This window comes from Hemiscyllium ocellatum, chromosome 3 (genome assembly GCF_020745735.1).
Source record: "Hemiscyllium ocellatum isolate sHemOce1 chromosome 3, sHemOce1.pat.X.cur, whole genome shotgun sequence".
Classification (NCBI taxonomy): Eukaryota; Metazoa; Chordata; class Chondrichthyes; order Orectolobiformes; family Hemiscylliidae; genus Hemiscyllium; species Hemiscyllium ocellatum.
The window spans coordinates 34,162,827-34,188,362 of NC_083403.1; the positions used below are offsets into that span (position 1 = coordinate 34,162,827).

Here is a 25,536-nt window from a genome sequence, read left to right on the forward strand (position 1 = left end):
GGACCTATCAATAGCTGTGCCACAAGAGGGCCTCGATTACAGCGTATCATGGGATACAATGCAGAGTAACAAAGTCCACACTTCAGATGTTGATAAGCTTAGAATTTGAAGATCATGCCAAGGGAATTGGGGGATCAAATTGTCAGATTAGAAGGGTATACAAGGTATGATGACTATTCAGACATGAGAAACCAGGTCTCAAAAGAATGAAAACTGTGGATAACCAAACACACAGGATAGGGTAAAGATACATGGAAACTGGACAAGTAGCTGAAGAAATTGGCATAACATGGAAGTTAAAGCAAATTTTAAACACGCTTACTTCTTTTATCATTGTTGCTGTGATTTGTGTTCTGATGTACACATGACTGGCCATTCTCTCAGCGTGGTAACTGTCACTTGTTCGTCTACTATAGAAGTTGTCATCTCTAAGGAATAATTAAGAAGGTTCAACTTATTTGCCGTTTAATTGACAATAAATAGAACTGAAGAATTCCCAAAAGTTTTCAATGCAAGCTAAAAACTAATTAAGCGTTTCTTAAAATTTTCATCCTCTGATTCAATCATGTGTACCGCTAAATTTAGTAATGTTAAGATTCAGCAAATACAGTGGCTTGAATAGAAATTTAATGAGATGCTTTTGTTGTTAAAGCTATGGTACTAAACAATTGGTGTAGTTTTTAATGGGATGGAAATCAAATGTTTCAGGAGTGGAACGTGGTTCTATCAGGTTAAATCTACGTTTTCCCTGAATCAAAAATCTAATGTGCGTTGACTTATTCTGTTCACTAATTCTTTGTGGTGTATTTACTGTGGAAGGGATTGAACTAATAGGATGACACTGACATGCCAAATTCCACTTCACGTGGCCCTATGTACTGTCAACTTATTTTATACAGGGTACTCCGTTCCAGTTGGTAGTTGAGCCCAGCAATTATTCCATAAGCTTTCTCTCTGGTATTATTTGACAAAGTACTGAACAAAATTCCATCTACGTTCACTCACCAAAAAAGGTGCCCTTGTTAGGTTATTTAAGAGAGAATGCATGCATTTGTTTCTCTTAGGATTTCAGATGAGCTGAATACTGGACCCATGTGATGCACCAAAATGTTTAACCTGTGCAGTCCTGGTGGTATGTAGTGCATCAGATAATATGATAAAGCAGTCACTGGCAATTCCTTCCTTGGATTTTAGTAAGGCTGAAAATTCTGCATAGCAAGATAATTTAAGATATGTAGTTACAAGTTTTAGATGGTAATTGAAGCTCGAGGGTTCTGACGGTAAACAAGAATGTTTAACGTGAGCGGTTTACAGTGTAATCAGAACTGCTCAGTTGAACTACTTGCCAGTTATTCTGTATTCAGTCCAACCTGGAAAAGCCTGCAGGCAATTTTGTCATTTATTTTAAATAGGTTACTTTGTTAAAATAATAGACAGATTGATTGCCTTCAGAATTTGTATAATTATATCAGTTACAGTAATTTATGGCTATGTAACTCCATATGCTTTGTTCCCATTAGAATTTTTTCTTGTACTTGGCACTTGTGTAAGAATATTTCTGTGATAAAGAAGTTTAGGTTGTTTATTTGTTCTTTCTTTCACAGGCTGTGCACTGTTCATTGTGTGGGCAGTAGTTTATCGATGTGCTTTAGACATAATGATCTGGAACTCTCTGTTTCTTATTCTCAATATGTTGCATTTTCTCTATCTGTTATACAAAAGGAGACCTGTAAGTATAGACCACTGTTTCTGATATTTGTTTTGTATGATGATACACTGTTTTTGCATTCACTTAAAATCCTGATGTGTGCTATTTTTGGCCATCGTGGGTTTATTGCAAGTATGTTAGCAGTGAAAATTGCACATTTTTAGCTGTTTGCTTTTAATCTTTTAAGCGTAAAGACTTTTCTCATAACTAAGATTTTGAAATTGCAGTGAAATGCTGAATGGAGCCAACATCCAGGATAAAACAATGGGTGTCCATTGGTGCACCTGACACTTGTTAGAGAAATAGCTCTCTTCTGGCTTGAAAATGTGTCATGATTAAATCAGCTGCCTCATGTCTAAATGTTTTGATTATTCCTCATCAGGTTGCATAAATTGAACCAATTTTTAAACACTATTTATCGATAGTTTTTCTTTGAATTAAATCATCTTGATTTTTTAAAAAAAATAGTTTTGATGGCAAAATTCCCTCTTAGACAACTACAGTATTCTTACTTGGAGTACAAAATACATCAATGCTAATGGAAAGATTTTTCAGTCAATAAACCTTGAGCCAGATTTTGCTATGACAGCAATTGCAGTGTTATCAGTCCACTGAACGTAACATTGATGCTGGGAGTTCAGACCTTTGCAGAAAAATGGAAATTTAAAAGTTGTTAACAGTGAGTCTATGCATCTGTACAAGATTGTGATGACTGCAGTGCCCATTGCAATTTTTAGCTTTGCTGTTAAAAATTTTAAAATTACATGTTGAATGAGGTGTAACTGTTTTTTAATTATGCATTAAGTTCATAATTATTGTTATACACCATTACTGGCCTGAGGAACTAACCTTTTATATTTATGGAAAGCCAAACTGCACCATAAGTATTTTTGTTTTAAATACACAGCTTTTAAAACAAGGTTTTCTTTTTTTTAAAGTTGATCTATCTTTGTAGAATCTAAAATAAATTATTTCGCTGCATGAATATTTAAAATAAAAGAGAGAGATTTTGAGTGTTTTAACCTGCTGATTTGCTATGTGTGTATTTGGATTGGTGGTCTTCGTGTTTTCTGACATGGCAGCTGCTGCTGCATGCAACAATATCTCTCTTGACTTTTACCATTTAAATTTAATTACAAACGGAAACAGAAATTGCTGGAAAATTGACAGTATCTGTGGAGAGAAAGCAGAGTTAACCCAAAGGGTCACTGGATTGGAAATGTTAGTTCTGCTTTCTCTTCACAAGTGCTGCCAGACCTGCTGATTTGTCCTAGCAATTTATGTACTTGTTTTCAGTTTCCAGCATCTGAAATTCTTTGGATTTCTTTTAGTTCTAATTACATTTGGCAAAGTGGAAATCCCCATCAATGAGGTCACTAGATCATTATAGTAGTTTATTTTGATTTCAGTGGCAAAAGCCCTTGCTTTTCTGTTGACCACAAAATCTGAGTTATTGAATTTAATTCCCTCATTCAATGCCCAAGGTCTTATTCATAATGTATTTGTTGCCTTGAACAGAATTATTGATTGGAAATGCAACAGGGTGAAGTTACATTACTCAAAAAAAATCTTCTGTGGTCACAGGAGAAGGCTTGGAAAACTGGAAGACAACCAATGTAGTACAATTATTCAAGAAGGGAACAAGGGATAAACCAGAACATTACAGACCAGTCAGTCTAACCTTGGTGGTGGGGAAGCTTTTGGAAGTCATTCTGAGAGACAAATTAATTTGCATTTGGAGAGACAGGGAATGATCAAGAACTGTCAGAACTTTTTTGTTTAGAGCAGGTCATGTCTAACCAACATGAATGAATTTTTCAAAGAGGTGACCAGGTTTGTCGATGAGGGCAGTGCTTTTGGATGTTTTTACTTGGATTTCAGCAAGGCTCTTCAAGGTCCTGCATGGGAGTCTGATAACAAAGGCACGAGTATATGGGATACAAGGAAATTTGGCAACTTGGATCCACACTTAGCTGATTTGAAATTGAATAAGGTTGGCTTTTATGTAGGGATAAAAGAGATTAGTTAGAAACTGAGTAGCAGAAAGTAGTGGGCAGTGGCTGAGAGTGTTTATCTGACTGGACATTTAGACTTCGATCTAGGAGTATTGATCTGTAAGTTTGCAATTGATGCAAAAATTGTGGTGTGGTAAATAGTGAAGCAGCTGGCCTTTGGTTACAGACAAATATGGATGAGCTGATCAGTCGCAGATGTAATTCAACCCAGATACGTGTGAGGTGATGCACTTGGGCAGGAAAAACAAGGGAATACATGATGAACAGTAGAACCTTGGGAAGTACTGAGGGTCAGAGGATACGCATGTACACTGGTTAGGACTCAAATAGGATATTAGCCTTTATTAGAAGAGGGCACAGAGTTTAAAGGAAGGAAGATTATGCTGGCCATCCCTCCCTCTTATTTGGATTTGGAAAAAAATGATCAATTTTGCTTTCCATTTCCCTTGCTCTCACCTTCATCCCCTATCTTTGACTCCTCCCTTCCTTTCCTCGACATCTATTTCCGTTTGTAGGAATAGGCTGGCCATGATATCCACTACAAACCCACCAACTCCCATAGTTGCTTGGACTGTACACCCTCACACATTGCTTCTTGTAAGGACTCTAGTCCATCCTCCCAGTTTTTCTGTCTCTATTGCATCTTTTCTGATAATGCCAGCTTCCACGGGGGAAGATATGAAATGCCCATCATTTTCCTCAACCAAGGATTTCCCTCTACTGTGGTTGACAGGTCCCTTCGCCATGTCCAAACCATCTCCTGTACTTTTGCCTTCATCCCTTCCTTGCCCTCCCAGAACAATCATAGTCTCTCCTTGGTTCTCATTTTTCACCCTACCAGCATCCAGATCCAAAGGATCATAAGCAGCCATTTCCAGCAGGTTGCCACCACCAGCCACACATTCCCCTCCCGTCCCCTGTCAGCATTCTGCAGGGAGTATTCCCACCAGGTCACCCTGATCCACACCACCTCCACTCCCAACACTTTCTCAAAACCAAATGGCACCTTCTCATGCAATTGCTGAGGTTGCATCATTTGCCTATTTGCATCCTACCTCCTCACAAGGTCCAGAGACACCATAGTGATTTACTTGCATTTCACTCAATCTGGTCTACAGTACTCATTGTTCACAATGTGGTCTCCTCTACACTGGGAAGATGAAACAGAAACTAGGTGACTGCTTTGCAAGATACCTACGTTCTGTCTGTAAAAATGACTGAGTTTCTAGTTGCCTGTCACATTAGCACACCAGCCTTTTCCCCTGCCAATATCTCTGTTCTGTGCCTTGAAACTCAAGGCCCAAGCTGAAAGAGCAGTGTCTCATTTTCCACATGGGACCTTCAGCCTTCAGGATTCAGTATTGAATTCAATCATTTTAGAGCCTGAATAACTCCCTTCCCTGTCTTTCACCCACCCCACATCCCAAGTCCTGTCATGATATGAGTAGCTTTCAGCACAGCTAACCTAATCTCACTCTGTCAGTCCTTATTTTCACCCATCAAGCTTTTCTTGTTTCCTGCCTTGCTATCAACAATTCCTTTGTCTCACTCCGCTCCATCTCACTGTCCATCCTTTTCTCTCTCTGAGCTCTGTCCCCATTCCTCCCCCTATCATCAAATACATACCACTTCTTTCTAGGAGTGTCATTTGACTCAAAAGGTTACCTCTGTTTCTCTCAACACAGTGCTACTAATCTGCTGAGTTCTTCCAGCAATTTGTTTTTATTTCAGATTTCCAGCACTCTTAATTCTTTGTTTTATATTAAGTTGGAACATTAGCTGTGGTCTAACCAACAGTGTGCAGCACTGGAATGGGGTTGATGTTGTGTGGGGGTGTAGAATGGGGGAGCTCGATTTGGTGCCTGGGTAGGGAAAGTGGCCATTTGGCCCCATGAGCCGATTCTGACCTAGCAGGAGGGTGCCCTTGCTGACCTGCAATCAGCTCTATCCACCTTTGAACCTGGTGCATGTAATTATGACCATGGCAAGCAGTCAGCTACTATCTTCAGAGGGTTTGGAACGAGATCTCTTGTTGTCTCTTCTTTTGACGTTGGGGAAAGAATAAATGTTCTGAAAACAAGGGTCCCTTTACTTCTGTAATTTATGAAAGAATATTTAGCACTCAGTGGCAGCTGTGTGAATATATCTTTCCAATTCACACAGAAGCTTTTTTTTCCCTACGTTTTGCTTCCATACCACTCTTGCTTACTGTTTTTAAAACAAAATCTACCTGCTGCATCTGTCTTTATCAGTCGGAGGTATCTCAAGTTGAATTTACTTATGCTTGGCATTTCTGTACATTCACTGTTGGAGTTAAAGGAGTTTTTATTAAATGGAAGTTTTTCACTTACACCCAACAAAAGGGGTTATTCTTCATGCCCTTCTCCATATAACTCAATAGCTTCAGATAAGAATTTGCTAAACTGTTGAAAGTGGCTGCTATCTGTCAGATTATGCTCCACATGGAAAGTTCTGGCATAATCATTTTACTGGCCATTCTGGTGTTTACTTAATGCATCTCTTCAACTCTCTTTCTTTTTGTACTGTTAAATATCTGTCATTGCCTTAGATCTCAATTGATACGTGGCATCGTACACTTTTTAAATTGAATGATATCAGAATCCTGATAGAAACTGCAGAAGGCCATTTAGTCTTCTGAGTCTGTGTTACCATTGACAGAGATCTTGGCTCAGTCAATGGTAATACTATAACTCTATATGCCTGACTTTGATGAACAGAAATCTAAAAGAAATGAGGCCAATGTATTAGTGACAGAAATCCTACCAGTCTCAAAACTACAATTGACCAGCGTTAACTACTATTTTCAGAAACTTCAAACACCCTTTGTATTTAGAGGTGTTTTCTAATTTCACTCCTGAAAGAATTCTAACCTGTGGTCTATAGATTCTTAATCCTGGATTCTACAACCAGAAGAAATATTTTCTCTAATTTATCAATTTCCCTCACTATTTTAAAAAATTCAACAAATCATTCCTTTAACCTCCTAGATTTCCAGAAATGAAACCATCATGTGGAATCCAGCTATTATTCTGGTGAACCTACACAACACTTCCTTTGAGACCAGAAAAGGTGTTGTTGCTAAGGTGTGGTCTGGAACTGCAGATACTCCAGATATGATCTAAGTAGAGCTTTGTATAACTGCAATGCATTACATCCAGTACAAGATTAGGTGTTCCATTTGCCATTATTTTTGATTTTCTTTTCACCTGCCTGTAGTATATTTTAATAATCTGCGTACCTGGACCCTAATATTCTTTTGACATCCACTGTTCCAATCTGGATAATCTTAACTTTGACTGACTATATTGAAAACTATTTGGCACAATTTTGTCCATGCTTATTTAATCTATTAGTGGCTCTTTGTTATTTTGTGCTTTCCTCCAGCTTCCTTACAATGTTACGTCTGTGATTGGCAAGCTTGCACATGCAGCTTTCTAACCCATAGTGAAAGTTATTAATAAATATGGTGAACAGTTGAGTGCACAGTACAGACCTCTGTGGGATTCAGCAGTCAAATAATTGGAGTGTCTACCTATCCCTACTCTCTTGTCACTTGTACTTTTTTTAAAATCCAAAAGTGCTTCTGTCACTGTCATCTAACCAGGTCAATTAGTTTCAGCTTTAGCTAATAGTCTTTTGTGAAAGACTTCATGAAATGCCTCTGAAGTTCTTTTAAAATAATATTCATAGACATTTCCCTGTTTATTAGTCACCTCATAGATTAGTCATAGATTCTTACAGAAGGAGGCAGGCCCTTTGGCCCAACCTGGTCCGTGCCTGCCCAAATAACCATCAACACTAACCCCATTTCCCTGCACTTGGCCCACATCCTTCTAAACCCTTCCTATCCATGTATTTGTCCAAACCCCTTTTAAATGTTGTTCATGTACCTGCCTCAACCACTTCCACCAGCAGCTCATTCCAAATATGTACCACCCTCTGTTAAAAAAAAGTTGCCCCTCAAGTTCCCTTTTATTCTTTTCCCTCTAACTTTAAACCGATGCACTCTAGTCATTGATTCCCAAAACCTGGGAAACAGACAGAGTGTATTCACCCTGTCCATGCCTGTCATGATCTTACACACTTCTATAAGATCCCCCCTCAGTCTCCTATGCTCTAAAGAAAAATGTCCTAATTTGTCCAACTTCTGTCTATAACTCAGACCATCGAGTCCTGGCAACATCCTTCTAAATTTCTTCTGCATTCTTTCCAGTTTAATAACATCCTTCCTATAACAAGGTGACCTAAATTGAACACAATATCCCAAGTAAATAATCCAATACAGAGGAACCTCGATTATCTGAACGAGATGGGAGGGCAGTATTTCGTTTGGATAATTGATTATTCAGTTAATTGACCTAATGCCTCTCCTCCGGGGCCTGGACATTTCTGAAGTTTCCTTTTTCCTTGCTCTGCCTGCCTTGCTCCCTATCTTTGTCTTGGGGTTTATTTCTGAGCAGAGACACAGTTGTGTGTAAGGGACCCAGCGGTATTGCTGAAGACCCTTCCCCAATCAGTTCAATGGGATTGACACAGCGAGCATTCGCTAAGTCTGCTCCCCATTCAGGAGACTAGGCAGCAGCACATCGCGCGCAATCTCTTGTTGACACTTCATGTTGTCTATCCTTATCCTCCCCATCTATCATACAGTTTCTTGTTCTGTAATCTTAGCTTATAACAATGAGATTTGAGCTTTTTTTATTATCCATTGCAAAAAAGTAAGTTAGGTGGATGCTTTTCAGTACTTGAAGCCGTGTCAGTCTAATCTGGTGATTAATTAATAGCCATTTGCCAAGTAAACATAATGGTCATTCAGGTACTCATCTCTGACTAAACCTGTTCCTAGCCTTTTCATTTCTCCTGGAAGAATTTTTTAAATTTTCACTCCAACTTATAGTTCAAATAACCTCTCTCGAGCAATAATTTTAATGTTTCAGTAGTACTTTTGCAATGAAAGGAGTTAATGCTTTTGAGACCTTTGAATGACAATGTTTTAAAAGCATTGTTTGAAGTGTATGTTTTCTATACTTCTAAAGCAAATGTCTCCTCTTATAATTTCGATTCTAAAGAAGAAAAACATTAGTACTGCCCATAACTATCAAGATAATTCTGTGTTCAGTTATATCAAAGAATATGAAAGTTTTGGTAGTCTACATTTCTAGACTTGCCTGTGTGTTATGCTGAAACCCGTAAACCATATTACACCTCACCATCTTATTTTATTACAGATTAAAATTGATAAAGAGCTCAAGGTCCTTTACAGGAGAATGTTTGAGCCACTTCATGTCCCTCCAGATTTGTTCCAAAGACTGACTGGACAGTTTTGCAGCATTATGACTCTCAAAAAGGGTCAGACTTATGCAGCAGAAGATAAAACATCGGTTGACAATCGACTTAGTGTCCTGCTAAAGGGAAAGTAAGTCATGACAACGTTTTTGTTTCTGTATTTAAGAAAAACTTGAATTGAATTATTTATACTATATGACATTCACAGCACATTTCAATTTTACATTCAAGGAACTACATTTTGAAGTACAGACAGTATTGTGGATAAGGACAGTAACTGGTCTGTGTTCAGCAGGGTTCTGTAAGATGCACTGGAGATGTCTTACTGGAAAATTTGTTTGAAGTTGGCTGAGGTGAATATATTGGCCAAGACGTGAGATTTACTGGCTATTTTTCTGATAAGATTTTAATATCAATCTGAGCAGGGATAGAATGAGAAACAGAAATTGCTCAACAGGCCTGGCAGCATCAGTGGAGAGAGAACAGCAATTTCTGTTTCTGATTTCCAACATCTGCGTTTTCTGTGGTTTTTTTTTAGATCAGGGGTATATTTCAGTTTCACATACAGAACAGACTACCTGAAATGGTGCAGCAGTTGTTCTCTGAAGCTTTGGTCTAGATTGTGCCCTTATCGTGAAGTGTGACTGCAACTTTCTGACTAATGGTCAAGAGTGCTGTCAAATTGACATTATGCCGTGTCTAGACCCACTAGATGATTTTCGTCTAGTGCACTTTATTTTTTACCTTTGTAGTTCATTGGTCTTTGTGGAAAATCATGGATTATATGAGCCATCCACTTACTTTGGGTACAGCAATGACATTTTATCATGTGATTAAAAGCTGTCATCAGTGTCAAGATACAAGTAGATATATCTTGTAACATAGTGTCCCTGAAGCTATGAATATTTTCTTTATTAAATCTTCTTTCAAACTTTCATTTAGCAACAACTAGTGAACTATTTATTCTTTCAAAATTACAGTTCCTGTATTGTAGTTGAGAGAGACTGCTCAATTCTCTTCTATTACTCTTCAAAGTGTTTCAATCGTTTCTCTTTGAGTCGTGTCTGCCTCTGGCTTGCTGCCATAAATGGTAAAGTGAGAAGCTGGTATGAAGCTGAGCAAATTATAAATAATAGCCACTCCTCTACGAAGATCAGATTGTGACCTTTCAGCAGTTGGTTGATAAATTCCACAGTGCACCATGTGAAATATTCTAGTTGCATTTCTGGTGATAACTAAATACCCAGAGGCAGTAATATCCCATGTGATAAAATCCTGTTACTTGCATCGTGGGTCAAACTAATAACAGTCCAGCTGAGGGAATGGACTGTGGTGTTTGATGTTGGTGAAGTATTTACGTCTTTCCCGAGTGTTATCTAATTTGGAAATCTACATCTCAATAGTTTTGCTCCTCTCTCAGGTACTGCTATGAGGTCTTTGGCTGCAAGAGCACACAAAGTAACTAATGAACAAACAGGTTTCCATGTGGGCAAGTGGAAGCTAATCCACCTTGTATCCAAGAAAGAAAAGATTGGAATATATTCCACATTTTAGGCAAAGGACTTCAATGTTCAGTACAATCAGTTGACAGATACACAAAGTATTTAAACGGTTAAAGGAATGTTCGCTTTATCTTATGTGGGCTGTAATGAAAAAGGGATTAACTGGCGCTTTATTAAAAAATTCTTATACAATAGAGATTAAGTGTATTTTTAACCCATCTAGGCTTAAATAATTCTCCTGTGATCGTCTTATAGGAGCTTGTGCAGAGTTACTGATGGACAGAAATCTGATTTCGGAACTGAGTTTTTTTTTCTCTGAATTGTGATGTGATTACTTGCCCCATCATCAGCCGCTCTCATGTAATTGCTTTATATTGCCTTTTTCACTTGACAGGATGAAAGTTTATTATCGCGGGCACTTTCTGCACAACATTTACCCCACTTCTTTCATCGACTCTCCTGAATTCCGATCAACTCAGATGCATAAAGGAGAAAAGTTTCAGGTAGAATAATGAGGCGCATTTTTTTTATCAGTTTGGGAGAGTGTATATTGTTGCCGAGAGTTTTATTTGAAGAGCACTGCTATTGTAGCATTTAACCAATGTCTAGGAGGTGAAGGACAGACACCTCCCCCCATCCATTGGCCAATTGTGACACTTGGGTGTCAGTGGACAGTGTACCTTTTGCAGCATTGGAAAGCCACTTTGCAATGGCAGGACCTCCAACTTTAATCACTCTGTGGTTGTCCTCATAGACTGAGACTGCCATGCTCCCGCCTTCCTAATGCTAGTCATGTCTGACTGGCCCCTGAAACCTCAAACCCTACTTATCTGGTTGGGAAGCAGGCTGTCCCTGAGGTGTCCCTTCTGCAGCTGACACTGTTGACCTTTTGGACTGTTTGGCCAGCAGTTCCAAGTCACAGGTGCAGATGGCAGTGAATTAGTTCTGATTGGCTGAATAACATGGCCATAAGTTCCATTGACAGCCAAGGTGGTTGGAGGCCCTGACATAGTGTCAACATTCTGGAAGAGTCATAGAGATGTACCGCATGGAAACAAACTCTTTGGTCCATCCCGTCTACGCCGACCAGATATCCTGAATTAATCTAGTCCCATTTGACCCACATCCCTCTAAACCCTTTCTATTCATACACCCATCCAAGGCCTTTCAAATGTTGTAATTGTACCAGCCTCTACCATTTCCTCTGGCAGCTTATTCCTTACATTCACCACCCTCTGCATGAAAAGGTTGCCCCTTTAGGTCCCTTTTAAATCATTTCCCTCTCGCCTTAAACCTATACCCTTTAGTTTTGGACTCCCCTAACCTGAAAAAAGACCTTGTCTGTTTACCCTATCCATGCCCCTCATAATTTTATGAATCTCTACAAGATCACCTTTAGCCTCTGATGCTCCAGGGAAAGTAGCCCCAGCCTATTTAGTCTCTCCCCTATAATTGTGATTTAAGTCATGAGTGGAACGTTGTTGCCAAATGGAGAATTGGAACTTGACATTAAAGCACAATGCCAGCATTTCATGGGTAGATTAGATTAGACTTACAGTGTGAAAACAGGCCCTTCGGCCCAACAAGTCCACACCGACCCACCGAAGCGCAACCCACCCATACCCCTACATTTACCCCTTACCTAACACTACGGACAATTTAGCTTGGCCGATTCACCTGACCCGCACGTCTTTGTGACTGTGGGAGGAAACCAGAGCACCCGGAGGAAACCCACACAGACACGGGGAGAACGTGCAAACTCCACACAGTCAGTCGCCTGAGTCGGGAATTGAACCCGGGCCTACAGGCGCTGTGAGGCAGCAGTGCTAACCACTGTGCCACCGTGGGTATATGTGAACTATACTTGAGTTATGCATCCTTTTAATGCACAGAAGAAATTTTGCAATGTTGTGTTTTCTAGATACAATATGTTCGAAATACTGATGTTACCTGTCACCTGCATTTATGGTTTCCCTGATATGCTATGTTACTTTTATTTTAGATTTTAAAATTTCTCTCTCCCTTCCCCCATTTCTCTTGCTGTTTTTACTCAATCCTTACTTGTTAGAGCAGACATATGGTACCAGCTCTCTGGCAATCTAGCACAGCCAGTGACAAGTGACTGCCAAAACATTGATCTTTCTCCCTTCCCTCTGAGTGATTCCTACTCAATCCTGAGATACCAGGTAACATACCATGTCCTGTTTTTGTTTTTGTTAGCCTGTCCAGAGTGAACGGATAACAAAACCACACATAAAAACCGTCATATCTGTTGAGCTACAAATTGATTATTCTATAGTCTTCTGGGGATCAGTGAAACTATAATGCATTCAATGTTTGACTCACTCTGTAAATTGAGAATACTGGAAGCAGAGGAGTTATGTTCTACATTGGTTTGTGGATGTTCCATATAAATTTACTGGATGAAAATATTCTCCTGTTATCTTCCAGAATTAACAACTTGCTTTCTGGTGGCGTTATATTTACCACTGCCACATCCCTTTCCTTTGCCTTCTCCAAAACTAAGCTGTGCTTTCATTTTACACAGCAAAATATACATCCAGTTTAAAGAGACCCATCACTTTTAATGAGTAAAATACCCGTACAAGATTGCTTTGTGGTTACAAAACCAATATATTTTATTTTATTAAGGCTTGCATTTCCTGAATTAATGACAAGGACACCGGATATTTTCATTCCTAGTTGTCATGGCGATGGTGGTGGTGAGCTTCCTGAATGAACTACTGAAGTCCATTTGGTGTAGATAGGCCACAAGTGAGTTGAGGAAAGTTTTTGAGGACTTTTTGACCCATAAGACACAGGAGCAGAAATTAGGTCATTCAGCCCATTGAGTCTGTTTCATCATTCAATCATGGTTGATAAGTTTCTCATCCCCATTCTCCCGCTTTCTCCCTGTAATCCATGATCCCCTTTACAATCAAGAAGCTATCTATTTCCATCTTAAATATACTCAATGACCTGGCCTCCATAATCTTCTGTGACAGTGAATACCATACATTCACCACCCTCTGGCTGAAGAAGTTTCTTATCTCTGTTCTAAAGGTCTTTCTTTTACTGTGCCCTCAGGTCCTAGTCTCTCCTACCAATGCAAACATCTTCCCAACATTTACCCTCTCCAGTCCATTCAGTATTCTGTAAGTTTCAATTAGATACCTCCTCATCCTTTTAAGTTCCATCAAGTATAGAGCCAGGGTCCTCAAACGTTATTCGTTTGTTAAGCTGTTCATTCCTGAGACCTTTCTCATGAATCTCTCCTGAAAACGCTCCAGGCCCAAAACTTCACACAATACTCTAAATGTTGCCTGACCAGAGTCTAATAGAGCCCCAGAAGTACATTCCTGCTTTTATATTCAAGTCCTCACAATAAATGCCATCATTGCATTTGCCTTCCTAACTACTGACTCAACCTATGAGTTTACCTTGAGAGAATCCTGGACTCGAACTCCCAAATCTCTTTGCACTTCAGACTTCTGAATTGTCTCCCCATTTAGTAAATTGTCTATGCCTCTATTCTTCCTACCAAAGTGCATGACCTCACACTTTCCCCGGTTGTATTTCATCTGCTACTTCTTTGCCCACTCTCCTAACCTGTCCAAATCCTTCTGCAGCCTCCCAGCCGCCTCAATGCTACCTGTCCCTCTGCCTATCCTTGTATCATCTACAAATTATCCAGAACACCCTCAGTTCCTTCATCTCGACCCAGTAACAGTGAAGGAGCAGTAATATATTTACAAGTCTGGATATGAGTGATTTGGAGGGAAATTTGCAAGTGGAGCTGTTTCGGTGCATCTGTTGCTTTTCTCCTTCTAGATGGCAGTAGCATGGAGTTTGAAAGGTACTGCCTACAGAACCTTGATGAATTTCTGTAGTGCGTCTTGTAGATGGTACACATTGTTACTGCTGTGCAGTGGTGGTGGAGAGAGTAAATGTTTGTGCGTATTTGGTGCCAGTATATCAGGCTGTTTTGTGATGTGAAGTTTCTTGAGCATTGTTGAAACTGCAGTCATCCAAACAAGAGGGCAGTAACCTATCACATTCCTGACTTGAGCCTTCTGCACAGTCCGGAGTCAGGAGGTGAATTACTTAGTACAGGATTCCTAGCCCCTGACCTGCTTTTGTGGCCACTGTATTTATATGGCTTGCCAGTTCTGTTTCTGGTCTCTCCTCGGATATTGATATTGGGGAATTCCACGATGGTAATTGCATTGACTTTCTGTTTGTGATGGTTGGATGATTTTTGCTTCACACTTATGTGGTGCAAATGTTTCTTGTCACTTGTCAGCTGTCATTTGGATATAGAATGCTTCAGTTTCTGAGCTAAAAATCACACAACACCAGGTTATAGTCCAGCAGGTTTATTTGGAAGCATTAGCTTTCAGAGCGCTGCTCCTTCACCAGGTGGTTGTGGAACATAAGATCGATTTGGAGATGCCAATGTTGTCAACCACCTGATGAAGGAGCAGCGCTCTGAAAGCTAGTGCTTCCAATTAAACCTGTTGGACTACAACCAAGTATAAGATCGTAGGATACAAGATTTATAGCAAAAAGTTTACGGTGTGATGTAACTGCAATTATATATTGAAAAGGACCTGGATTGTTTAAGTCTCTCATCTTTTAGAATGGGTATGTTGGTTTCAGTTCTTTCATATGGAAATCCCAGAAGTTCCTTAAAGTTACATTCTCAAGTGAGCTTTAACAATAGGTGCCATGTTGGCCCAGATAATGCATTGAAGGTGTGAGGTGCTCTGGGTGATGCTATCTGTGTTCCAATATTCAGACTGATTCTAGTCTAAAAAAGGGATGAACAGAATCTTACATGGATTACTGAAATTTTTGAGCAAAATATAATGTAATTCTGCAAGTACAAATTCACACCACAAACTTGTGTGTGTGCGCGCGCATGTGGCTGTGTGTGCGGGGTGGTGGTGTGTGAGAGAGAGAGTGTGTGTGTATTATTGTGAGAGTGTTAGGGGGTATAAGTCTGTGAGAGGGTGCATGTGTGCGTGTACGTGTGAGCATATGAGAGAGGGTTTGCATGAGTGTATGGATCTATGGTCACCTGTAGTGTGACATGAACCTAAGATTCTGGTTGAGGCCATCCCCATGGGTACTGAACTTGGCTATCAGCTTCTACTTGGCCACTTTGCATTGCTGCCTGTCCTGAAGTCCACCTTGGAGGAGGGTTACTCGAAGGTCCGAGGTTGAATGTTATGAACTGCTGAAGTGTTCTCCGACTGGGAGGGAACACTTCTGTCTGTTGATTGTTGTGCAGTGCCCATTCATCCGTTACTGTAGCCTCTTGTTGGTCTCACCAATGTACCAAGTGTCTGGGCATCCTTGCCTGCAGCATATGAGATAGACAATGTTGGTCGAGTCACGTGAGTACCTGCCATGCACACGGTGGGAGATGTCCCCACATGTAATGGTTATATCCATGTTGACATGCTGACACGTCTTGCAGCATCTGCCACGGCAAGGTTGTATGGTGTTGTCCTGAAAACCGGGCAGTTTGCTTCAAGCAGTGATCTGTTTGGTGGTTGTTTAAAGGCAAGAAGTGGAGGTGTGGGGAAGGTCTTGGCGAGGTGCTCATTCTCATTGATAATATGTTGCAGGCTGTGAAGAACATGGCTTAGTTTTTTTTTGGGCTCCTAGGAAGTACTGGACAGTGAAGGGTATCCTGTCGATTGCAGCTCGTGTCTGTCTCCTGAGGAGTTTATTACGGTTTCTCGCTGTGGCATGTCGCAACTGGCGGTTGATGAGTTGAGCATTGTAGCCCATTTTTATGAGGGCATCCCTGAGTACTTCTGTGTGCTCGTCACATTCCTCCTCATCTGAACAGATCATGTGTCTGTGTTGGGCTTGTCGGTAGGAGATGGCTGTTTTAATATGTTTTGGGTGGAAGCTGGAGGAGTGTAGCATTGTGAAGTTATCAGTGGGTTTGTGGTAAAGTGAGGCGCTTAGGTGCCCATCCTCGATGGCGATGGATGTATCCAAGAATGAGACAGATACTAGAGAGTAGTCTACGATGAGTTTGATGGTGGGATGAAACTCTTGATATCACTGTTTAGTTGTTTCAGTGACTCCTTGCCATGGGTCCAGAGGAGGAAAATGTCATCAATATACCTGATTGGAGGCCCTGCATAGAGAAGAAATCTTGTTCGAACCTGTACATGAAAATGTTGGCATATTGGGGTGCAAATTTGATCCCCTTGGCTGTTCCGTATGTCTGGATGAAGCACTGCTGGTCAAAGGTGAAAATGTGATCGAGAATAAAGCAGGATGGTGTTCGGAGATTGGCAGTTGTTGGGGTTTAGTACCGAGGCTGTTGCTGTGATGCCATCACTATGGAGAATGCTGGTGTCGAGTGCTGAAACAGCCATTGTGACGTGGGATGTTCTCAGTTTGACTGGTCCGTGGGTGCTGAGTTTCTGTAAGAATTCTGTAGTGTCGCGACAGAAGCTGGGGGTCCCCTGTGCAATGTGCTTCAAGATACCTTCAACATAGCCCGAGAAGTTCTCATATAGGGTCCCATTGCCTGATATGATGGGGTATCCTGATGTATTGGCTTTGTCTGTCTTCGGAAGGCAGTCAAAGTCACCTATGCGAGAAGTATGTGGGATGAGGGTGTGAGGGCAATCTGAAAGACGGATCCAAAGTGGGAATTTGTGTTGCAGACGTTTCATCCCCTGTCTAAGTGACATCCTCAGTGCTTGGGCGCATCCTGTGATGTGCTTCTGTGATCTTTCCTCCGCCATTTGTAGTGGTTTGAATCTCCCGCTTCTGGTTGTCAGTTTCAGCTGTCTGTTGCAGTGGTCGGTATATTGGGTCCAGGTCGATGTGCTTATTGCGACCTGGACCCAATATACCGACCACTGCAGCGGACAGCTGGAACTGACAACCAGAAGCGGCAGATTCAAACCACTACAAATGCCAGAGGAAAGATCATAGAAGCGCTTCACAGGAGGCTCCCAAGCACTGAGGATGTCACCTAGACAAGGGACGAAACGTCTGCAACACAAATTCCCAGCTCGGTGAACAGAACCACAACAATGAGCACCCAAGCTACAAATCTTCTCTCAAACTTTGAACAGATCAATGGGTTTAGTACACGGGTGTGCTATTTGGTCAGATCGGCCGGTAGTCGCCTGTGGTGTTCCTGGTTGTTCAGTTGTCGGTACACTTCCTTGCACTTCTGTTCTATTTTGAATGACAATCGCTCCTCTTTTATCTGCTAGTTTGATGACAATGTTGTGATTGGTTTTAAAGCATGGATGGCATTGCATTGTGATCAGATGATGTTTTGCTCTACTGTGTGTGAAAGGCTGATGAATCTGGCATTTATATATTCCTTGACGGTTTGCGTATGCGCGAGTGTTTCCTCCCAGTCGGAGATCACTTCAGCGGTCCGGGACGTTTGACCCCGGACCTTCAGGTGACCATCCTCCAAGGCGGACTTCAGAACAGGCAACAACGTAAAGTGCTGAGCAGAGGCTGATAGCCAAGTTCAGTACCCATGGGGATGGCTTCAACCAGGACCTTGGGTTCATTTGTTTTATTTCAAAAATGTACTTTATTCATAAAATAATTTGATAGTCTGTACAGTTGGGCATGCCATACATACATAAACATTTGTATACAGAGGTCAGAATTTATCATTTGTATATACAGGTCTGTACATTTATCAATCATATATCCAGATATTTAGCTGAGGTGTCAGCGGAGCCCAAATGACTGCGTGGGCCCCCTGTTCTTAGGCAGGCAGATGTTACACTGTGGTCTTTCCCCACCGTGCCTTGGCAGCAGCTGCCCCAAGCTTCAGCGCGTCCCTCAACATGTAGTCCTGGACCTTGGAATGTGCCAGTCTGCAACACTCAGTCGGGGTCAACTCCTTCAGCTGGAAGACCAACAGGTTTCGGACCACCCAGAGAGCGTTCTTCACCAAGTTGATAATCCTCCAGGCACAGTTGATGTTTGTCTCGGTACGCGTCCCGGGGAACAGGCCGTAGAGCACGGAGTCCCACGTCACGGCGCTGCTCAGGACGAACCTCGACAAACACCACTGCATTCCTCTCCAGACTTCTTCTGCGTAGGCACATTCCAGAAGGAGGTGTGTGACGGTCTTGTCCCCCCCGCAGCCACTTCGAGGGCAGCGTGCGGTGCGGCTGAGAGTCCGGGCGTGAATAAAGGATCTTACAGGCAGAGCCCTTCTCACCACCAGCCAAGCCATGTCTTGGTGCTTGTTGGAAAGTTCTGGCGATGAGGCATTCTGCCAAATGGCAGTCTGCTCAGGGAACCGCTCGATAGGATCCGCCCTCTCCTTTTCCCGAAGGGTCTCAAGGACACTACATGCTGACCACTTCCTAATGGACTTGTGGTCAAAGGTGTTTTCCTTCATAAACGTCTCCACGAAGGACAGATGATACAGAATGGTCCAACTACTTGGAGTGTTCCGCAGCAGCGAGGCCAGGCCCATCCTTCACAACACCGGGGACAGGTAGAACCTCAGTACATAGTGACACTTGGTGTTTGCGTGCCGGGGATCCATGCCCAGCTTGATGCAGCCACACACAAAGGTGGCCATCAGGGTGAGGGTGGTGTTGGGTGTGTTTTTTTCCCCCGTTGCCCGGATCTTTATACATCAAGTCCCTTCGGATCCGGTCCATCTTTGACCACCATATGGGAAGATGGCCCGGGTGACTGCAGCGGCACAGGGTCTGGGAATAGACCAGACCTGTGCCATGTATAACAGCAATGACAGTGCCTCACACCTGACGACCAGGTTTTTCCCACGATGGAGAGCGACCGTAGCTTCCATCTGCCCAGTTTCTGCCTCACTTTGCTGATACGCTCGTCTCAGGACCTTGGGTTCATTTATTTTTTGGGTTCATGTCACACTGCAGGTGACCCCACTGTCACATTTGACACTGTCACATCGGACACACTCATCCTCTCACAGACTTGTACCCCTTTACACTCATACTCACACTATAACATACGCACACTCTCTCTCACCCTCCCCCGTGTGTGCACACCCACATGCACACACACCTATACAATTTTGTCGGGTGAATTTGTATTTGCATAATTACATTTTATTTTGCTCAAAAACTGCATTGATCCATGTAGGAGTCTGTAAATCCCTTTTTAAGATTAGAATCAGATAGCATCCCACAGAGCACCTCACACCTTCAATGCATTTTTTGGGTCAACATGGCACCTATTGTTAAAGCTCACTTGAGAATGTAACTTTAAGGAAGTTCTGGGATTTGCATATGAAAGAACTGAAATCAACATGCCCATTCTAAATGATGAGAGACTTAAACAATCCAGGTCCTTTTCAATATATAATTGCAGTTACATCATACTGTAAACTTCTGCTATAATTTTTGTGTCCTACGATCTTGTACTCCATAACCACCTGATGAAGGAGCACGCTCCGAAAACTGGTGCTTCCAAATAAACCTGTTGGACTGTAACCTAATGTTATGCAATTTTTAACTTCGTACACCCCAGTCCAACACTGGCATCTCCAAATCAATATCTGAGGAATTGTGAATGAGCTGAACATTGTGAACCATCAGTGAACATCCCACCCCTCTCTGATGATGAAGGAAGGAGGTCATTGAGTTAACTGATGATACTATGGCCTATTGGACCTCTGCTAAGTAAATTAAATCTAAATAGTTTTGTCCTGATTTTTGATAAATTTCAAATATCTTAATTTTAAATGTTAGGGCATACTCATGGTGTTCATCAGTTAAAGAATTGTGTACCAACATCTGACATTTGAATTGGTTGAATGCTGTTCTTATCAAAGAGAAAACTAAATCTCAACCTGATCCCAGGAATTCATTGCTTTGGAATTGCATGCTAGTCAGAATGGATTTTTATTTTGTTGTTTCTATGAAGGGGATCCTGGTCTCCCCCTGACACCACCCACAGTGGAGCAGATGTAGTCAGTAACTCTGCACAATGGAAATCAATCAGGTAGGAATTCTTGCTGTGGCACTCCACAGTACATTCCTAGGCAGAATCTTTCCAATGCTTGTCAAAACACACAGAATTGTCATAGTTTTAAAGGAAAAGAAATCTGATCAGCTTGCCTGCCTTGGGATTTCCTCAAAGCCTACAGCACAGAAAGAGACCATTCGGCCACCGAGTTCAATCGACCCTCTGAAAAGCATCCCCGGTCCCCATACTATTCTTGTAACATAATGTTTGCTGTGGCCAATCCACCTTTCCTATAATCCCTGAACACAATGCACAATTTAGCATGGTCAATCCATCTAAGCTGCACATCTTTGGACTATGGGAGGAAGCTGAAGCACCTGGAGGAAACCCACACAAACACAGGGAGAACATGCAAACTCCACAGTCATAATGGCAATAATGATATAAAGATATAATGGCTTTAAATAATAATTAGTAGAGGGGTGATCCATTGAACTTCATAATTGGTATTCATTAATTTAATTATTGCCATTTATTGGGACTGAAGCAATATATGCATAACATTTTAATTCATGATCCAGGTAGTTTTACTCCTTGTAGTGCCTTGGAATGTGTCACAATGGTGTTTTTTTTCTCTTCAGGTAACTATTGTGGCTGAAGAGAACTGCAAGTTTTTGTGCTGGTCCAGAGAGAGGCTAACTTTCTTCTTGGAGACAGAATCATTTCTTCATGAAGTCTTTAAGTATCTAATTGGCAAAGATATCACAAACAAGCTGTATTCTTTGAATGACCCCACACTAAATGACAAAGTAGGTAATAATCTTGCATGCCTGAAGCTAAATATTATGTAAACATCCAAAGGGAATTAGAAATTTGCATTAAAATTTGCCAAGTTTTAAAATATTTTGCATGAAAAATGTGCCTCAAGAATAGAATTCTTTTCAAGAACAGCTATTTAATTTTGTTAAAAATATTGATTTGATTTTAAATATGTATAACAAATTGTGTACAGTATATAAACTCTTAATGAATGGACTGTGATGCGATTTTAAAAGAACTTTTATTTGATTTATTATGTGATTATTTTTAACCTTTATATTAACCCAGGTATTTAGTTTCCAATTTTTCTTTAAAACCCTCACCTCTCTTGAAGTAGCAAATCCAGGTTGGGTATGGTCAGAGAGCGTTGTCGGGTATTAGATTATTCTTCACATGTGCGTTGGAATATTAAGCGGTAGTCAGCTGTTCTATCATGCCACAGTCAGTTCCTGTTGTCAGCCAGTGCCCACACATTCCAGCATGGGTCGATAGACAGCAATTGGGAATCCGAATCCTAGCTATCTTTCTATCCTCCCTAAAATTAGGTTATTACAACACTAGGACACTTCGCTGGCGAAGTACTCATCAAAACCATTGACCAAATGTGGGACCCAGTGAATCATAAAAGTTAATGCTAAAATGGGTGATTCGTTAACCAGTTGAACCCCTGTAACCTAACTCCAGACTTATTTAACAGCCTGATGTTGAAATGGACTTGCAATGTATTTTGTGTTATCTTCTAAGGAGAAAATAAAACTTTCTGTGAGTTCACAAAATTAATCAGATCATTCACAACGTGGCTGCTTTCAATTCCTGTTACATTAAATGTAGACATAATGTCACATAACAGTGAGTTTCTAAACAGATATGGTTTGTCAAGAAATGCTTTTAATCAAAGCTCTAATGTTTGACCAGTGTGTAAGCTTGTTGAGTTAAAGTTAAACTGTCTGTATTCAATTCTAAGGGACAGAAAAGTGTTAAAATACAATTTTCAAAGAAGAGTATTTGGGGCATTGATTATTGTGGCTGACTGCAATACATTTTCAGCTCTGAATATTTTAATAGACAATTAATCCTTCAGTTAAAGTGGTATGCAAATTGAAATATTTCTGGGTAATTTATTCTGCAGATATATTATGTTGTGTTTCATTCGATACAGCATGCAGTTACTATTGAGCTGTTATTTTAGTGCTTGCTTATTATCTTAAGTTGCTTTGCACATACAAACCTGGTGGACACTGTAAACTATTTAATGGCATAATGTCACCCATGCATTTTGTTTATGCAGAGTATTTAGGAACAAGTAATAAGACTGTAATTATTTTGAATGGTTCAAGTAATCCGTAACCCTTTTTTAGAGGAAGGAAAATTTAAAGATGTTGGGTGATTGTTGAGACTAAATCTTAAGTCTTGTACACCTCTGTGCTATTTTGTTATAAGTAGTGCCGAATTAACTTATAAGCTATTGCGTAATAAAAACCAATTCCTGTCACAATTGAGGGGCAAGGTGTGAATTATTTTACTGTGCTATTGCTGATATGATCTCTAATAGAAGTAAATTAGAGCTGCTGTTCCTTCTATGCTGTATCATTTCAGTGATTCTGTGCAAGCTATAGTGGTTATACGAGTAACTCCATGCTGAACGAATGTTACACTATTCTCAAAACGTTTTTTTTTGTTGGAATGGAATTGAATGTGAAACATCACCAGTGTTTCAGGCCAATCTTCACTATCTGTTTCTGTCCAAATGCTTCAATTAAATAATCTTTTGCAAGCAGATTTTAAAAGATAAGCACGCAAGTCTTGAGTAAGAAACTTATTTCTTTTCTGTATCCTTCGTTCTGTAATCAATTGGGTAAAACCCAGCAAGGAACCAGAGATAAACTATTAGTTCTTTACCAGTCTAATCGGATATACACATCCTTAAAAAAATGATAAAGGAAGAGTTAATAACCGTGTAATGGCTATTGTGAATTTGCCACCTCAAAGGTTGATAGAAAAATTGGAAAAGCTATGGACCATGCTTAAAATTTGGGTGGTAGGAAAAATGTCTTGTTTTAATCCATGTGTTCTTCCACTCCAGCCTCATTTTTACTTTCAGAGCAATGACACCATTAGTAAGTCATACAGACTACAGAGTCCGAGGAATAATACTGTGTCTTAGTTCAATTATCTAATTTCACCAAAGGGCAGCAGAGGACTGTAATTGGACTTAGTCCTTTGCCTTGAGTTTGACAAAATTGGCCAAGATCCCCTTATGTAATCACTGTTTAATAACACCTTGAGAGAGAGAGAGTGTGTGTGTGTGTGTGTGTGTGTGTGTGTGTGTGTGTGTGTGTGTGTGTGTGTGTGTGTGTGTGTGTCTGTCTATACGTATGTATGAAACAGGCTTGGCTTTGAATCCGTTTTGTTGGAAAAGGCCGATGTTGCAGAGTTGATGGTATAGGTGGAACTTTAGCCTGCTGGCAGGGAGGGAGGAAAACAGTGGGGACCAAACTGGTACATTGTGGAATGAAGTAAGTTAAGGGAAGGCAATAGCCCCGTTAATATAATGGCTGTACTATTAATATAGAGACCCAAGTAATATTCTGGGGACCTGGGTTAAACTCTCACCATAGCAGATGGTGGAATTTGAATTCAATACATATCTTAAATTAAGAGACTAATGCTGACTATGTAACCATTGTTGAAAACCCATCTGGTTCACTAATGTTCTGTAGGGAAGGAAACTGCTGGCCTACATGTGAGTCCAGACCCACAGCAATATATTGTAATTGACTCTTAACTGCAGTTAGGGATAGGCAATAAATGCTGGCCTAGTCAGTGATAGCCACATCCTGTAAATTAACTTTTAAAAAATGTCTGTTAAAAAAACTGTGTAAGTGTAGAGACTCGTGACTATGTGATCAATGAGAGTGTGCTGCCTTGCATATTGCAATACTGTGACATGATCTTTTAAACAAAAAGCTCGGCAATTTTCTTTTATAAATCAGTGGCAAGTTTACTTTATGAATGGTGGCCCAGCATTTTCTCAGAGCTGCTTTTGCTCTGCCATATAACTGCAGAAAGTTTACATGTTGTGGTTACACTTTGAGCAAAGTTACATTTCCAATAAACATACACCTTCTACAGCCTTGTGTAATGCACAGTTACTGGTTTACCATGTTGTATTCACTGGATATTATGTATTTTGGACCCTTCACCTTCCCTCCCCTCTTCCCAAATGTTGTTGTTTTAAAGGAATGCTTCACTCCATACTTTGAGATTTAAATGGGACTTTCTAGTAACAGACGAGTCTACTGAGGCTTCTGGAAGGTTAGTTCGCTTATTGTAAAGCTCAGCATATTTAGATCACAGTACATGCTGCTACTATTTTTAATATGGCTCACTTGAATTTAATATCCCTGACAATAGCTGTAAAACATACTGTGTCATTGCCTCCACTGTGTTATCCAATTTCAGTTTAGAGGGAGATGGGTGGTGCAGTGTGACACACTTGGTGTCAGTATCCAGAGCAGACTTGACGCATTTCACACATAGCTAATCCAAACAAAAACAAAACTTAATACAGGAGGACTTTATAGACTACCCTCATCAACAGACCTGGACACTAATGTAACCTATAATTACGATTTGACAATGGAAGAAAGCAAATCATCCTCTCTTAAAGTGGGAAGTGCACCCTTTAATGTTGAAACATAACATCCACATTTGAACTCATGCTTTCTGTGCATTGATTTTTTTTCTCTTGAGAAGCAAGGGAAATAATTTGGCTACTGCATAAGAAGGGAGTATCTTGGTGAACAGTTGGTGTATTGCACAGTTATTTTTAGTAAAGAGCTATCTTGTATGTAGAGTTGTGACACAGAGGCCATCTCAGTCCGCTGCCTCTACCAAGTATCTACAGTTCGACTTGTGTGAGATTTCTGGTTTCCAAGAATTCTTTAGGTGTATACAAGGTCACAATGGGATCATCAGCATTGCTTTAGAGGCATGATGTTGTTTTAACTGAAATGAAATTATTTCAGAGTTACCCAACAGTCTTAAAATGTATAAAGTAGGGCCATTCCAGAATGAAGTTTAAAATATTGTCTTAAATGGAATTGGCAATGTACTTCTATTTTAGAGACAAGAGCCAAATTCCATAATAGCAACTGAGTATTGAGTAAGGCTCCTTGAACAGTTTACTATCTGGCCATTCAAAGTAAGTGAC

The 25,536-nt window shown here is 40.6% G+C and overlaps 1 protein-coding gene across 3 annotated transcripts in view; it reads left to right on the plus strand.

The window, feature by feature from the left end:
- The window catches only part of bves (blood vessel epicardial substance), a 33,984-nt gene that overhangs the window by 2,928 nt on the left and 5,520 nt on the right, over window positions 1–25,536 (plus strand). For all 3 annotated transcript variants that reach the window (XM_060849538.1, XM_060849555.1, XM_060849547.1), the window contains exons 3-6: window positions 1,605–1,729; window positions 8,973–9,160; window positions 10,927–11,035; window positions 21,146–21,313. In XM_060849538.1, the coding sequence (XP_060705521.1) occupies window positions 1,605–1,729; window positions 8,973–9,160; window positions 10,927–11,035; window positions 21,146–21,313 (590 nt within the window). The remainder of the gene's footprint in view (window positions 1–1,604; window positions 1,730–8,972; window positions 9,161–10,926; window positions 11,036–21,145; window positions 21,314–25,536) is intronic.